The sequence below is a fragment of the Leptosomus discolor genome, chromosome 17 (genome assembly GCF_034619465.1).
Source record: "Leptosomus discolor isolate bLepDis1 chromosome 17, bLepDis1.hap2, whole genome shotgun sequence".
NCBI classification, from domain to species: Eukaryota; Metazoa; Chordata; class Aves; order Leptosomiformes; family Leptosomidae; genus Leptosomus; species Leptosomus discolor.
In genome coordinates this window covers 16,154,989-16,170,536 of record NC_141407.1, presented here as the reverse complement: position 1 = coordinate 16,170,536, position 15,548 = coordinate 16,154,989, and the positions used below count along the sequence as shown (strand labels likewise).

Here is a 15,548-nt window from a genome sequence, read left to right as displayed (position 1 = left end):
GGCATTATCCTGTCTCTGATTGACTGGAGATTTCCATTGAGCTGTAAACACTCCCATTCTGGTTATGAGGCTCTCTGAGTGTTACAGGGCGTTTGACAATCTCTGGTTCTCTTCGGTCTCGACATTCTTTCACCTTGGTTTATTGTCATCGCTGCATTTTGATGGCCTTTGATTTACACTGAAGTTTTAGGTGCTTGAACGCCTGCGTTTTACAGAGACCACAGCCAATGGCTTGCTGGGATTACAGATGGATTGCCCATAAGCATTTTGGGTTTTATTTTAGTACAATCAATACCTTGTTTACATCCCCCAAGTAATTTTTAAATGTTTTAAGTCGTTTTCCATTGTGCAGCTCTCGAATGCTTGTAGTAAAATGTGCCTTCCCTTCCAGCTTTTCTCTTTCTAATTAAGCAAATCATTAATTCCCTTTCCCAATTCCAGGGAAAGCCAGCAAAGCATGGAGCAAGCACACTGGGTTGTTACAAGCTTGTGCCACCTCCTTGTATTGTGTGCATCTCCATCGCATCCAGGAATCAAGCTGCTAATTATTGGTGCTCCATCAGAGGAAGCCCAATGTTTTTGCCTGTCAGCGAATGTTATTTGAATACAAGTATTTCAGGAATAAATTTAAAGGTCTTTTTAAATTCTTATGTAAATGGATGTGTAGATTCCAAGGGGGTTTCTTTTGGAAGGCAAATTAGATGATTAACCTGAAAAGCTTTATGATGATTCTGTCATATGCTTTTACTGAGGGGAAAAAAAGGACAATCTTCCCTGTTTCAAGTCATTTTAAGTTGGTTTTTTGTTTTTTTTTTTTTTTCCTGAGGAGGAGTTCAATCATTTCTTTTTCTATTGCTAACCTGAAGCACCGTGGATATGCAGTCTGGATGTGCAGATTTTATGCTGGGATTTATAAATTGTAATAAGAAGCTTGCACAGGTGTTTTAAGTCAACATAACCTTTGGATGTAAAGCCAGACTTTGGAGGACTTTGGATTTATTAGTATTAGCAGCAGATTTGCACAGCTGAGTCTTGGCTGAGCTTAAAGGTCCAACCAACAGGCGTAGGGGATGCCGGAACAGCAGAAGGTACTGGGTGCCTTAGGAATGGGTGGTGGGTGAGAAGATGCAGTGACATGAGGTGTCCTTCTCCGGTGGCTCCAGGAGGCTGGAGCCGGCTTTCTCTGTGCCATCACTCTACGCAGGAGACAGTGGTCTGAACCCACACGCTGCCCTTTGCATCCTGGCGCCCCGGTTTGGGGGAAGCTGGTGCCGGCTCCAGCCGTGCATTGTGCAGGACCTAGCTCCTGTCTGCTCGGGAGGAGGAGGATACTGTCTTCTCCAACACTCTAAGCGGAATTGGCATCTTTAATGTAAAAATCATTAGATGGGACATAATTAACGTTCCTTATTGCACATTAACATTACCCAGAGTCAGGCTGCAGACATAATTTGCTTTGATTAGATATGTAGCTTTAAAAATTAGATTCATCCCAACTTCTACACTATTTATTGGCCTGTTTCCCTTTCCCTGACTATCCATTATTATCTGGAGTCCTTTCCTGCGCTGTCTGGGTAGATTAGGTGAAATTAAAGCAGAGTCAACCTTCCTGTTCCCCACTGCCCTCCCTCTGTGGGCGCTCAGAGTATACACACCATCTCCAGTGTGGACATGTCCCTCAGCTTTTCTTCCACCTCCTGTCCATAGGGAGTCTGCAAATCTTTCAAAGCCTCCCAGGAGCCATACGGACCCCAACCCTCGGAATTCTGTTTCCTTGCAAAAGGGTTTTAATTTTCTTTGTCTCCTTTTACAACCTCCCAGATGTTTGTGGACCACAGGGTCAGGCAGAGCAGCAGTGCATCACCGTGGAGCTATTTTGGGCTGGTTGGGCAGCTCACCCTGTGATGAGCCGGTGCCTGCATCCCTTGCTGGCAGGACCAGGCTGTTCATTATCCAGTGGCTGAATGTCCCCATCGTGACTGAGACGGGGGAGATTTTGGTCCAGGTAGGATTTGGCCATGGAGCTCCCATGCTTCGTCAAAGAAGCTGGCGCCTTGCCCGTTGCCTCCTGTGCTTGGCAGTTCTGTAATTAATGCTGGCCCTGCAAGTGTGATCTGCATCAGGTCTCCCTGGCAATGAGAGCCCTGGGGAGCGCAGAGCCAAAATTACAGCAGCACCGAGCTGGCCCTGGGGAGGTGAGGAGGATGGAGAGGCCGGGGATGAGGATGCAGCGATGCGCTAGGGAAGAAGCAGCACCCAGATCTGCCGCCCTGCCCCAGCAGCACCCGGAGCTGCCCCGGCTCTCCCCACATACCCACTGCTTGCACAATCCACCCTTGGGATTCGAAGTGATAAAGTGATTTCTTTTCCTTTCTTTTTTTTCTTGCCCATCAATATATGTCTAGTGACAAACTTAATGTACAGGAATCCTCTTTCTCGTGGCATTTGTCCCTGGCAGGACTCATCATTTGATCGTGGCTTCATTCTGGCTCTGTCTGAGGTGGTCACCTTAGCAAACACAGTGTGGAACTCTGCATTGATATTGGCATTTTGCTTTCCTCAGGCACTGTTCGTGATGTTGGGTCACAAAAATACAACCCACGTTCTACTTCTTTAATCAGAAAACATAGGATTTCCCCCCCCCCCCCCCCCCCATCCCTTTCCATTATCTGTTTTTGTTTTCTCTTTCTTCTTTCATCGATTATTCATTTGTTTTTTCACTCCAACATAAAAGTTTGCAGCAAAATCTGGGCCGCCCCAGGAGCGGGGCTGCCTGACCCAGTTGCAGCTCCTTCCCTCCAGCGGTTCAGGGCTCTGCTCCCCCCCTGCCACGGTGCAGCGGGGTCCCGTCTCCAGCTCCCAGGGCCTGGCCCAGGCAAGCTGGAGGGTGTAGGGGTGGATAGAGTCCCTTTGGCTGCAGGATAGGTTGTGGTAGGCTTGTTTATGGCAAGGGTTTTAAAAGACCAGCTTGGGGAGAAAAATCTTAGGTGAGACCCAGAGAAGGCTTTAAGGGACATCGTGAGTGGGATTGCAAGGGACGTTTTCTACTCTCTTGAGCTCATTTCAGGTCTCTGGGTACCAGACCTGGTGTGAGAAGAGGAAATTTGCAGTGAGAAATCGGGCAATTGTTCTTATCTTGTCTGTGCTGAATTAATCTTGTTGCTGACAAAGCTCAGCCTTCGCCGAGATGGCTCTGAAGGTCTCTTGCCTCCAGCAGGCAGGGATGTTTCAGCCTGTGGTTCAAATAAATACTGCAAATCCACCAATTTTTACTTGTTACTGTGACATTAATGGTCATTGCAAAGCCACAAGCACAACCTGGTGGTGAGAAACTCCTTTCCTTCATACAACGAAAACGAACAGCACCCACCAGCTGAACCGTGCCTTATAAATATTCAAAGTGCAGTTTGTAGGAATGTGAGACAAAGCCAGACAGATGAATTATTTAATGCTTTTAAAGAATGCAGCTTTTAGTTTCTCCTTGCGCTGGCCTACTTTGCTGTATCAGTAAATCGATCTTTAGTAAATTAATTTCCCTCCTTTTGTTTGAGCGAGCAGTGGGCGTCGTGGGCTGGTGGAAACCTTCTCCGCCCATGAGCAGATGCCAGGACATCTCTGTAGCTGCAGACTCAGGCGTCGAGTGTCAGAAGAGAGTCAAGCTCCTGTCATTCACTTGGTGCCTTTTGATTTGCATTAGTACATCCAGCATTGAGGGAAAGCACAGAGCAGGCAGTTTTGATGGGGACAGCCTGTGAATGACAGGCTGATGTGGCACTTCTGAGGTTGCTTTTGGGACAGCCCATGGAAAAAGATGTCAATGAGACCTGGACACATACCGTAGGGTTTTGAGATTCTTCTCTATTTCGTGGTAAATAAAAGAGACTGAGCGAGCTGCTATCAAAGCTGGGTCCCCTCCCAGCTCACGGCAGGATGGGGCTCCTTTGTGTCCCTGTAGGGCTGGGACAGAGAGGCCAGCCCAGCTCCCTCCCCGATGGCAGGGTGTCTCTGCCTTCGCACTAAGGTGCTAACAGCACTGAGATCACAGCCCTGGGACTGCATCAACCCCCTGCCACAGAAGAGCAGAGTAGCAACCATCCACCTCCCAGTGATGCTACAACCAATCTAAAAAGTCACCAACCTTTCCAGGCAGTACAGAGTTAACTGGGAGTACCTGCCTGAGAAAGGAACATTAAATCCACCCAAAAATGTTCTCCCCTGGCAAGGATGGGAAATGCAGTCCCACTCCTGGGTAAGCTTTTGTGGATGCATCAGTGGAGTTCTCTCTGCGTTGGTGTTCAGCCTGCGCTCCTGCTCCCCAGCCAGTCTGGTCTCCCGTTAGCACGTTAATAAATTTCCCTGCTTGTTTGCGTGCTTGTTGAAAGCACGTTGCAGTAAGAGCCGACAGTTCCTTGGGGAAATAATGTCAGAGGTGACCAGAGCCGCCAGCTGGGAGGGGAATTGGATTGGCACTGGCCAAACTGGGAACAGTCCAGTGGATCCATCCATACATAACCCTTCCAGTTGGTAAACCCAAGGATTTTTTTCCCTTTTTACATGGTGTCGTAGCAGAAGCACAGTAAATACTCCTAGAAAAATATGTCCAAAATACTCTCTGGATTGGTTTGATGAAGTGTGAAAAATCCCTGCTCTGAAGACTGACGTTCTCTCTCCCTCCCTCTCTCTCCCTCTCTCTCTCTCTCTTTTATTTTTTATTATTGTGTTTATTTATTATTTATTATAGTTTTCTACTAGTTTTCTCCTGCCTGGTGCTGTCTGTCTTTTCAACTATTGATGAGTACCAGAACAGCTCAGAAGGGGCCCTTTACATCCTGGTAAGTGGGGGGGTTGCAAATGAAGCTGTCAGTGAGCCGTTAAAACAAAGTCAAAAAACCACAGAAAAGCCCGAGGTTGAGGGTGTTTAACTGGGGCAAGAATTTAAACTGTTGCTTGTGAGAAGGGGACCACCGGGACTTGCAGGTAAGAAATAGGGAAAATGTTAAAAAAAAAAAAAAAAAAAGGAGAAATCGGTATCAGGAATAATCTGAACACAATATTTTTAAGGATCCTTTGAAAACCTTCTTCCTAAACTTTTTAATTTTTTTTTTCTGCATTTATCTTCAGTTGCAAAACACAGTAGCAAGACCAATCCCAGCTGAAAAGCAGTTTGATGTCCAATAGCCCCCAATATTTAAAACTGCGGATGCTCTGCATAGGGAGCAGCCGGCGTAGCTGCCGCCTCTCCCACACTACAACATCCCTGCAACTATTTGATCCATCATCAAGCTGCGGAGTTTTGTTCCTTAAATAGCCCAGCATCCCTCGCAATGACAAGGTGGCTTCTGTCAGCAAGAGCCAGCAGAGATCCTGCGCTCACCGCCACGTCGCGGGGCGGCTGGATTCCCGCGTCTCCTTTCCTTTTCTCTTTCTTCATTTTCCCCGCTCCTTGCCCAACATCGACATCCAAAGGTGCTGCCAACTAATTAGTCAGGTTTGACACACGAAGAAGCCGAGGCAAGCGCCGCTGGTGGAGGAATCGGAGGGAAGGGAGCGTGCACGGGGCATTTGGGTGGCGGGGGAAGAGCTGCGAAGCACAGCACCAGCGTGCTCGCTTGGCGTCAAGGGAGAGAGGGTCTCCACTGCCCCTGCACCAGGTAGCCCAGCACACAGAGACAAACCAGTCCGTTTTTTCTAAGGAAAATCTCAAATCTGCTGTGAAGAGTCCTAGGATGGAGTACCCAGTGATTCCCGTCTCTGTTCTTCCCCCGAGCTGCTCAGCATTAACTTAGTCAAGTCCTGGGGGCTAACGGTGGGGAGATAAGCAGGGACTCATCAGTCCTGTGATGAGGGACACAAACACAGTATGAGAAGGTGTAAAACTGTAGTTCGTGGCTATGATGTGCAGTACATCTCGCCACTCCAGGGGAGGGTGAGGGAAAACATGACAGCAAAGATCTGACAGTCTTTTGAGCCTGGGCTCTCCATTTAATGGTGTAGTCAGCCCCGTGATGTCTTTTCTGAGGTGTGTGGAGTGGAGGTTACGGGATTCTGGAGCATGCTGTCCATCGTGTTTCTTTCTCGACTAACGGCATTGTCTCCCTCGCAGGAAATAGTCACCATCGTGGTATTCGGGGTCGAATACTTTGTGAGGATCTGGGCAGCCGGCTGCTGCTGCCGATACCGGGGCTGGAGGGGAAGGTTGAAATTTGCCCGCAAGCCTTTCTGCGTCATCGGTAAGATGTGCCTCCCCCCGTGGGATTTCCTAAACCAAAATGGCTATTGCAAGCGCTTGCTTGCATGGTGCTCTGGTTTCTTGTATGCGTTTTGGGGCTTGATCCTCAGCTGCTTCATGGTCACCTTGAGAAGGGAAAGAGCACAAAGGCAAAAGTCTAATCCAAAGGCGTAGTTTTCCTTATTCTACATGAGGCCCACCACGTGTTCTGCAGACCTGGGAGCCGTCCCGTTGCCCTGTGTACCCCAGGCGTTGCTGACAGCAGCCCACAGCCATAGAAAAGGGGTTTCACTGGCAGAAGCTGAGCGCAGGAACTGGGATCCTGTGTCCACCTCGGGACCGAATTGCTCACAAGTCATTGAAACTCTCTGTGTCTCGCTTTGCCTTGCCTGGCGCTGATGAGCTGCCTCACAAGGGAGTTATGAGACTTAATTAATTCTTGTTTGTAAAGTACTCGGCGATGCTCTTGCGAAAGGGGCCATCTGTGCACAGCTGCTATTTTTAAAAGGGTAAGGAGTGGGCAGAGAGGCCACGCCATTCACTATGGAGCCTGCTTTCCGATGTCCAGGAGCCGGCAACGGTCATACGCAGGATTTTAGATATTCCACAGAAATGCACTCCTGTAAAATTTGCATAGAAAACCAGGGAAGAGGGGGGTTTTTAGGCTCCTCAAATCTGGGATATGTAGAGAACAGCTTTTTTTTTTTCTTGGCCTTTCTTTGTTTGTGAGCACCCTAGCGTTGCTATGGTGGACCTCTGGGTTTTCATTCCCTGTTTAGACGGGGGAATTCACACCTCTGGTCAGCACTGTGTAACAGGCAGCTGCGGCTGGTTAAAGAGGGGCATGCATTTTGCAAGGATTTAATCCCGTTTAGCAGTCTTAACGCTGAATCCTAACAGAATTGAGGCTTTGCAGTAGCTGACACACTTTCTATGGGAAGGATGAGCGTGGAGACGGAAACTAGGATGTTTCCATAAGGTGTGCAGTGGCTCTTTTCATCCACGTTAAGATTCCCGCTGTGTCCTTCCAGCACAAGCTACAACTGATACCAGGCCACTTTCATGCGCAGCCTCCTGCCGCCAGCGGCAGTTGGAGTGCCGTCGCGTTTGGTGGTGGTTCAGCAGCGTTTCTTCAGCTCTCAATGCCCTCTGTTCGTGCAGACATCATGGTGCTGATCGCGTCCATCGCCGTGCTGGCGGCGGGGTCCCAAGGGAACGTCTTTGCCACCTCGGCACTCAGGAGTTTGAGGTTCCTGCAGATCCTGCGCATGATCCGCATGGACCGGCGGGGCGGCACCTGGAAGCTCCTGGGCTCTGTGGTCTACGCCCACAGCAAGGTGAGCAAGCCCCAAGCAAGGACGTTGAGTTGCTCCTCATATTCCCCCTCACCAAAGACACTGCTTTGGTTCAGTTCTCCACCCCAAACATCTCCCAGGCCTGAGGAGACTGGAAAGGCACCGTACAGTAACGTGGGGAGCAACGCCAAGTCCAACACAAGGTCCGATGGAGCCCTCCAACCGGTAGAGAAAGGAGGGATGTTTAGATATTTGCAGGGAATTTCTTGAACGTAGTGACCACTGACGCAGGCCATTTCAAAGAGTTCGCGACTGGGCAGCACCTCGTTCAGCACCGGTGGGGTTGCTCTGTCAGGATGGATGCACGCTGCCAAGCGGCCGCCTTTCTGAAAGCGCACCCTGCGAGCAGCAGCCTCTCGCAGACGTGATTATTGCGCCGGGTTCCTCTTCCCAACGTGAGATCAGGGACCAGTCGCAGAGCCAGTCCCTGGTGTGAGGCACCTCGGCCTTTCTCTGGTTTGGGAAGAGTTTGTTGATCATTTATTTTGTTTGTTTCCTGCTGGCAAATTGTGAATTTAAATTTTCTCCTGTTTCCTGCATTTTTTCCATTGAAAACCTTAGCCAGCCTGTTCAGAGCTATGTAAAAACCATAGGGAATTCATGGGTCTCTTGTCATCCTTGTATTAACTTCATCCAAAACCTATCACTCCTATGAATTCTGAATTAAAACTTCCCTGAAATTGGAGGTTATTGTATCCAGACCCCAGTTAGTGGAAGGGACGTGCCCTAAGCAGAGTCCCCAGGGATTTGGGGGTTCCCATTTCAGTTTTAACTGCAATTCCCTGCGTGAACAGAGGAAATATTTTAATTTTTTTTTTGAGTCTCTGTTCCACACCTTGAAATAACGGAGCTGTTAACACCCCCTTCCCTTCTCTGTTTGCTGTATGTGTTTAGATGAACGGGTGTTCGGGACAGGGATGGCCCGGCGTGTGTGGCAGTGCCACCACCAGTACGTGGTCCCATCTCAAAAAGTGGCACTGCTGATCTCCGACCGAAGCCCCAAAGCCTAAACAAATGCAGGGAAAGTTCAGATGCAACCACAAGCAAGTAACTCAGCTTTTGGAGATGCGCACCAGGATTGCAATTATTCTCTTCTCTCCCTTAATGATCTTGCAGGAGCTGATTACTGCCTGGTATATTGGCTTCCTGTGCCTCATTCTGGCCTCTTTCCTCGTATACTTGGCCGAGAAAGGAGAAAATGAGCACTTTGATACATACGCAGATGCACTCTGGTGGGGTCTGGTAAGTAATTTTCATAGAACAGCTGCTGGTTATTAAAATAAAAAGTCCATTAACCCTCCATCTTCTATCACTTACGTGAGGAATCGACTTTCAGAGTGCTTAGTTAACATTTCTATTAAATGGCTTCGGGCGACTCCATTTAGCTCTTTTTCTTAAATAAATCTCGGAGAAAATGTTAGGGGATCGCATTTCTAGAATTAGCTGGAGCTGCAAGGAAACTGGGAACTCGTGTGCTCTCAATCATGGGATTTAGCTCTGTCGCGATAGCTACGAGGTGCTTTGATCATCGTTTTGACGAGTGTTGCCGCCTTTCGATTATTTAAAATCGTACTTGGGCGACGCGCTGTTAAACACGCTGGAATAAATTTTGTGAAATTAATAGGGTCTAAGTACCAGAAAGACTTCAGTGCTGGAAGCTGTGCCCTTTCACAGCTTTGCTGACAAAGGAGGAAAGGGCAATACTTTTAGTTTGCTCTGTGTGTGTGCGCGTGCATGTGAATTATTGGATTAGCCGATTAACAAAGAGAGAATTAATGACGTTCTAATCTTCTTGTGTTATTGTTCTTCTGCTCTGACACTGTGGTGCCAGTTTGGCCTTGATTACAAAGCATGTAATGAAAATCCCAGATCTGATCAAATCCCAATAACAGGCTTGGGGAGGAATCGGCTGATCAAGCAGCTCCTCTGTTCCAACAAAGGGAAAGAAGCAGTAAATGGCTTTTCAAGCCCCTTGGTTATGACAGAAAAATAAAAACAAAGCCCAATTTGACATAACTAGAAAATAAACAATGAAGAAAAAGTGACAGCCCAGATTAGAGCTCAGTCTGGGAAGAACAGTGTGCAGATTTACTCCTCCTGCTTCCCAGGCTGTGCAAGCCTTTGGCAGAGAATCAGCCCCCTCATTTCAGGACATGGGGGTGCACCAGACTGCTTTGCCACTTAGAAGCTCAGAGTAAAATTTGAGCTTCATTAACATAAACAGGTTTTGTCATTGACCAACTCACAGGTCCAGCACAGATGGGTGTTAAGAGATGGGCAAAATAAATCAAATTTCACATTCAGGAACTCATCCCTTGGTCTGATCTTAGTGGATCCAAGCCTTGTAGTTGTCCATATAAATTATAAAAAAATTGTAAACCCACTTTGCAGTGACTATGGTGAGAGCATTGCTTTGACTTTGTGTTTCAGTAAGGAATAGCCGTGTAGATGCATTTTTCTAACCGCTTTGTCAAAATGACATCTAATTGATAGGGCTTTTAGTGGGATTAATTAATTAAACAGCGCTTTGGGATCGTACTTCCATTTGTGTAAAAGTGATTTTATTCTAAGTCGAATGCGTGAGGTTTCCAAAGCCACATCAGCATGGTGTCAGCTCCAGTTCCTGGGCCCAGCTCTGTCCGAGGAGGCTGTGGGATGGGGACAACTTTCCACTTGTCCCAGGGACCGTTGGGGTCCATTGAGTAGAAGTCTCAAAGAAGATATTCCTAATCAGACCATCCCTACCTTGCCCTGCCCATCCCAGGCTCTCCAAATCCTCTCGAAAGCCTGAGGAGATACCAAACTTTTCCCACTAGTGATGTCCATGGACTGAAGCGGGAAAATGTGTCTTCTCCTGCTGTTTGGAGTTCAGGGGATTCTTTGGCTCCAAAAAATCTCTCGCCTCCTTCCCCAAAACACACACAGCAGCTTGCCAGCACTCTCTTGGTGCATTGCAATAGTACTGAGGAGGGGAAAAAACCATCCCTAAATTAGGTTGTGTGAAGCAGCCGTAATTCATCTTGTTGGACTAATAGGCTGTTTTTAAATAGGAAGGGAGACGGGCTGATAGGCACTGCTGGGAAGATTAGGGATAAACAGCATCAGATCTTTCTGCATTCAAATAGCCCTGCCTTTGTTCACGAAATTCTGAAAGGGTGTTTGGGGGAACTGTGCTGGTTCACTTCCCCTGGTGAAGGCGCAACCCCATCTCCCGGGGGAGGCTCCGAGCTGCCGCAAACCTCTGCACCAGCAGACATGGCAGCTCTCCGTATCAGCTGAAGGCAAGAAAATGCTCTCGACTGGCGTGGAAGCTCAGCACCTCGAGCAGGGAGGGTGGCAGCCCTGTCCTGGGTGTCTGGGCATTGCTGCTTCCCGCGGAGATGCCCATCCCAAGCAGCTGGGGGTCTTCCGAGCTGCCCCTCGACGTCATCAGCTCAGGGCATGGGGTGACCCTGGCTCCTCCACGTCTCGCTCTGGTGTCGCGGGAGTTTTGGACGTGTTGTTTTAGTTTTAAGGCTGTCTGACCAAGGGCTGTGCGGTGATCTTCTCCCTGCAGATCACTCTCACCACCATCGGCTACGGGGACAAGTACCCACAGACCTGGAATGGGCGGCTGCTGGCGGCTACGTTCACGCTCATCGGCGTCTCCTTCTTCGCCCTTCCTGCCGTAAGCGGAGGCTGCAGCGTCTCGCTGGGAGGGGAGCTGAGCTCTGCTGGGCTTTGTCCCCAGCTCCTGGAGCTGGTGGCAACACAACAGCCATGTCCAGCGGTGTGATGTACCCAGAGACCTCCCAAATGCGACTGCTCAGTGGCTGTTGAGTCAAAAAACAAGGGGAGAAGAGGGGAAACCCTGTCTGAACAGCCACAGCTCAGACACAATGCTTATGAGCGAACGGGATGGAAAGCCTAGATTTGGTTCTGCACAAATATTTATTGAAGTGAAACTATTTTTTTTCCTGCAAAGGGCTGTTCCTAGGGACGATTACACCATTTGAGCGAATTACCCCCGTCCCTCTTGCAGTGCGCTTCAGTGTGTCGCATGGATCTGATTTTCCTCTTTGGGGATAATCTGCTGAATGCCAGCACGGTGTGGTTATCTCGTATTTTGTGAGCTGGCTGAAGGTAGTTTGGGAAAAGCAGCAATTCCAGCAAGTGCCAGCAAAGTCTGCTGCCCCTTCATGGGGAGTGCGCCTGCCAGGGCTGCCTCAAATGGAGGCTTCTTCCTTCTCCTGTACTTTCGAAGCGAAAAACGACCCAGAACAAACCTTTGGAGGGAAAGTTGGCTGCAAGTTTTAAGTGAAAGCTTAGCTAATGCCCTGCTAACTGCAAAGTTTTTTCTCTTCCTCAGGGCATCTTGGGTTCGGGGTTTGCTCTGAAGGTTCAAGAGCAGCATCGACAAAAACACTTTGAGAAGAGGCGAAACCCAGCGGCAGGCCTGATTCAGGTGAGGATTATATCCAAGGAGCCTTGGGGTTACATTGTCCTGATTTTGAGGGGCTTAATAGACTATTAGAAGTTGGGGAGAAGATGGGCAGGTGAAAAATGGGGCTGTGTGTGTAAGGTGTGAGACAGCAGCTGGCGACTGGTCTTGTCTGAGAATAAATGCCAGGAAATCAGCCATGGGGAAAATAGCATATGTGGTAGGCAGTCTGGGGGAGAAAAGGAATGAAATCCAGCCCAGCGCAGCAAGACAAATGCGTTAGGACAGTCTGTTTTCACCAAACTTCCCCCCCACCCCAAGAGAATATTTATACTGATATAAAATTACAATTGGGAGCATTTTCTTCACGGTAACAGATGTCTGCGCAGAAGGTTGGCCTTGGTGTATGTCTTGGAGATTTGAAATCAGAATCATTTTACATTCTCTTGCTCCTCTCCAAATTTTTTAACTCCCTAATGGGCAACAACACCCGTTTGATACCTGACCTCGACCTGATAGTGAGTGCCTGGTACCCGCAGTATTTTCAGCCGGGCTCACCTAGTCAGGAATGCCATGGTACCACCCCGAATTTGTCACGGATCAAATCAAGGAAAAGGCAAAACGTTAGACCCATCCCACGGAAAACAGAGGAAGGACTCGGTGTCGGCTGAGATTTATAGAACCGAGGGTAGTGCTGGCCCTGCCTGGGTCCACAGTCCCACTGTGTCTCCTCTGCAGGCGGCTTGGAGATTTTATGCCACCAACCTGTCCCGGACGGACCTGCACTCCACCTGGCAGTACTACGAACGCACCGTCACCGTCCCCATGTACAGGTACCTCCTCCTCCGCCTCCCTCTTCCACTGCCTTCTTCGTGATGCCACTGTCTCCATATTTATTTTTGTTATCTGGATATAGAGTTTTGTTCATTTATTTACTTTTTTTGGATTGAAAAAGTTGATTTCAAGAGCTCTTAAGGGCTGGTATATGCTTTTTCTTTTGCAGTTTTTTTGCTTTGGGTTTTTTTTGTGTGTATTTCTTTTGACTTGATTTTAATTTCCCTGTGTGTTTGTTTTTTTTTTTTTTTCTTTCTCTTTTTGTGTCTGTGTATGTACGTGCTCTTCTTTTCACCTTTATTTCTCCACGTCCGCTGGTAGTTGCATTGTATTGTGACAGTTGCCGTGCCCAGGTGTGAAGACCTCCCTCCCGAGCTGCCCTGGATCGTAGGTAAACGCCGCCCTCCTTGTGCCCTTGCTTGGGCTCTTCTCACCGCTCCGACCGGTCTCTAATGGTCCTTCTGCCTTTCAGCAAACTTCTGTCCCTCCTTTGACTGGCCCAACTCTCTCCCCAGGTGCATTTGCCCTGGGTCCCCCTTTCCTTTCCTGTTTTTTTTTTTTCTCTAAGAGGAGAAAAAACAAACCAGGATTCGGTGAGCAGTTTCCCATTTCTTGCATTTCATTTATCCATCGCGGTCTGTTGACACGAGGAGGGGAGGAGGGCAGAGCCGGGATGGATGACCGATAAAGCACCGCTGTGTTTTAGCAGCATCCATCTGGCTTGCTTTAAGGAGAGGTAACTCATCAGCATACCCAGGCAGGATTTTCAGCTGAAACAGCACAGGTTTAGAGCAGTGCTGTGGGAATTCACAGCCTCTTGGGATTCGGAGCTTCACGGAGACCGGGGCGGACTCCCCTGCCATGCCTTGCTGCCCTCCGGGACGTGGGGAAGCACCGCATCCCCCGTGTCACTCTTGGGGTTGGTGCCATCAAAGAGGAGGAGGAGGCTTCCCCAGAAGCTAAAAAGCAAAACGTTGCTGTTCATTTTCCCCTCCGTGCTGCGCTGCATCCCGGGCAGGGCCAGGCATGCCTTTCTCACGTGTTTTTAGGGGCTAGCCTGATCTCTCGGGGTTAGGAGAGGAATCGGGCGTGTTTCTTACATATTCCTGTAGCTTCATGGGGTTGTTTTGAGGTGTGATGGAGCTCCCTGTGCCCCATCTCCCTGCTCCCTGTGGTCCAGCACCAGGTTGTGCCACTGCAGGTGTGAATGCCTTGGTGTTTTCCCGTGTTACTGGTGCCTTTTAGCCCTCAGGCAGACAATCTGCGTGTATTTCCTAGGGTAAGCATTAGCCTGTATTTGAAACGCAGCAGCCAGCCTGTTAAACCATCTTAAAAACCTGTTGGAAGTCACGTTGTCGTGGTCAGTAAGTTTTCATTGGATTCATTCCCAGTGTGTGTCTGATCGGTTACTTTTTCACTAGAGATTTATGAACTGACTTCAAGATTTTGCCTGAAAAGCCAACCCAACAAAACAGAACAAAACTGTTTTCCAATAGCATCAAACACACCCCCCATTGAAACTCTCCCTCCCGGTATTTGACCTTCTCGCTGTGCGTTTGCGGCACTGGCTGAGATCAGCTACTGGAGGGGGTGAGGACCGGAGCCTGCTCCAAAGTCCACTGCAAAACGCAGAAAGCTGATTTCAGTGGACTTTGCCAGGTTTTACTGCTCTTTGAAAGACTGAACTTACCACGCAGCCAGACATACAGTGACACCCTTTTGCGTGAGGACATACTGGGGTAATTACCTGCTCCTTAATCCGCTTGTTAAAACCGGTATTTCCCATGGAGCTAATACATAAGAAGAAAACTAAGCTAAGAGCTCCAGAAGAGGCTAAATAAAAACTTCAGAGTTGAGAAAGAGCAAAAAATGTAGTTTGGTGAAGAGCCCAGCTGTCTTGAATAACAAGCCAGGACAAAGTTGTAGCAGTTTTGGTGGCTGATGCTGCGGGTGCTGGTCCCAATACCAGCCCCATGCAGCCGTGTCACCCGGGGCTTCCCTGGGCACAGGTTTTTCTGCTCTCCCAGCTTCATCCTTAAATCCCAGCTCCTCTCTGTGCACGGGCAGTGAACATCACCTGGGAGAGTGAGCGGTGGGGGCACCGATGGACTCAGCTGTCAGTCAAATTGGATTTTTTTTACCAAGAAAGCAGTGAACCTCTTTTGAATACATTTTGGATGCAGTCAGATAAATTAATTGGGGAAAAAAAAAAAATAAAAAAAGAGGGGGTAACTGTATGTTGTGGCTGCAGCTTCCATCACTCACACTGTCCATCTATCCTTGTCTACCCACTTCACTAAGCCAGCTGGCGGGAGGTGACAGCCCTGCGCTGGTGCAGCCTCACAGCACGTCAAGCCCAGCGCCGCGTGAAGGCGATGGCTGCCGACGCGTGGCTGCAGCGCACACCGTGGTTAGGAAGTGGGTTGGAGGAACACAATGTCCCCGTCTCCCTTGGGGGTGCCTGGGGGTGATCTGCTGTCACTGCTACCTCGGCACCCTTTCTGCTCATCATTGGGCTGCTCATTCCTCATAGCAGGAGCCCTGTGGCTTGAGCTTACCCGTCTTCTTCCCAAGGCATCTCCAAAGAGACTGGCTGCTTGATATGAGAAAATTGTTACACATGCCTTGGAGGAGCTCACGTGTCTCCAGAACATCACTCAAATCACTGCAGTAGAGCTAGTCTCACTCGTTTGGGGAAAATACGGTGGCC

At 48.9% G+C, this 15,548-nt stretch overlaps 1 protein-coding gene across 9 annotated transcripts in view; it reads left to right on the top strand.

The window, feature by feature from the left end:
* The window catches only part of KCNQ2 (potassium voltage-gated channel subfamily Q member 2), a 68,351-nt gene that overhangs the window by 20,664 nt on the left and 32,139 nt on the right, over positions 1 to 15,548 (top strand). For 8 of the 9 annotated variants that reach the window (XM_086474926.1, XM_086474925.1, XM_086474922.1 and 5 more), the window contains exons 2-8: positions 4,742 to 4,832; positions 6,104 to 6,230; positions 7,391 to 7,566; positions 8,701 to 8,826; positions 11,141 to 11,251; positions 11,933 to 12,028; positions 12,743 to 12,837. In XM_086474926.1, the coding sequence (XP_086331052.1) occupies positions 4,742 to 4,832; positions 6,104 to 6,230; positions 7,391 to 7,566; positions 8,701 to 8,826; positions 11,141 to 11,251; positions 11,933 to 12,028; positions 12,743 to 12,837 (822 nt within the window). Of the gene's footprint in view, positions 1 to 4,741; positions 4,833 to 6,103; positions 6,231 to 7,390; positions 7,567 to 8,700; positions 8,827 to 11,140; positions 11,252 to 11,932; positions 12,029 to 12,742; positions 12,838 to 12,948; positions 12,982 to 13,159; positions 13,198 to 15,548 lie in introns of those variants that run through there. The other variant, XM_086474928.1, reaches the window with a different exon arrangement.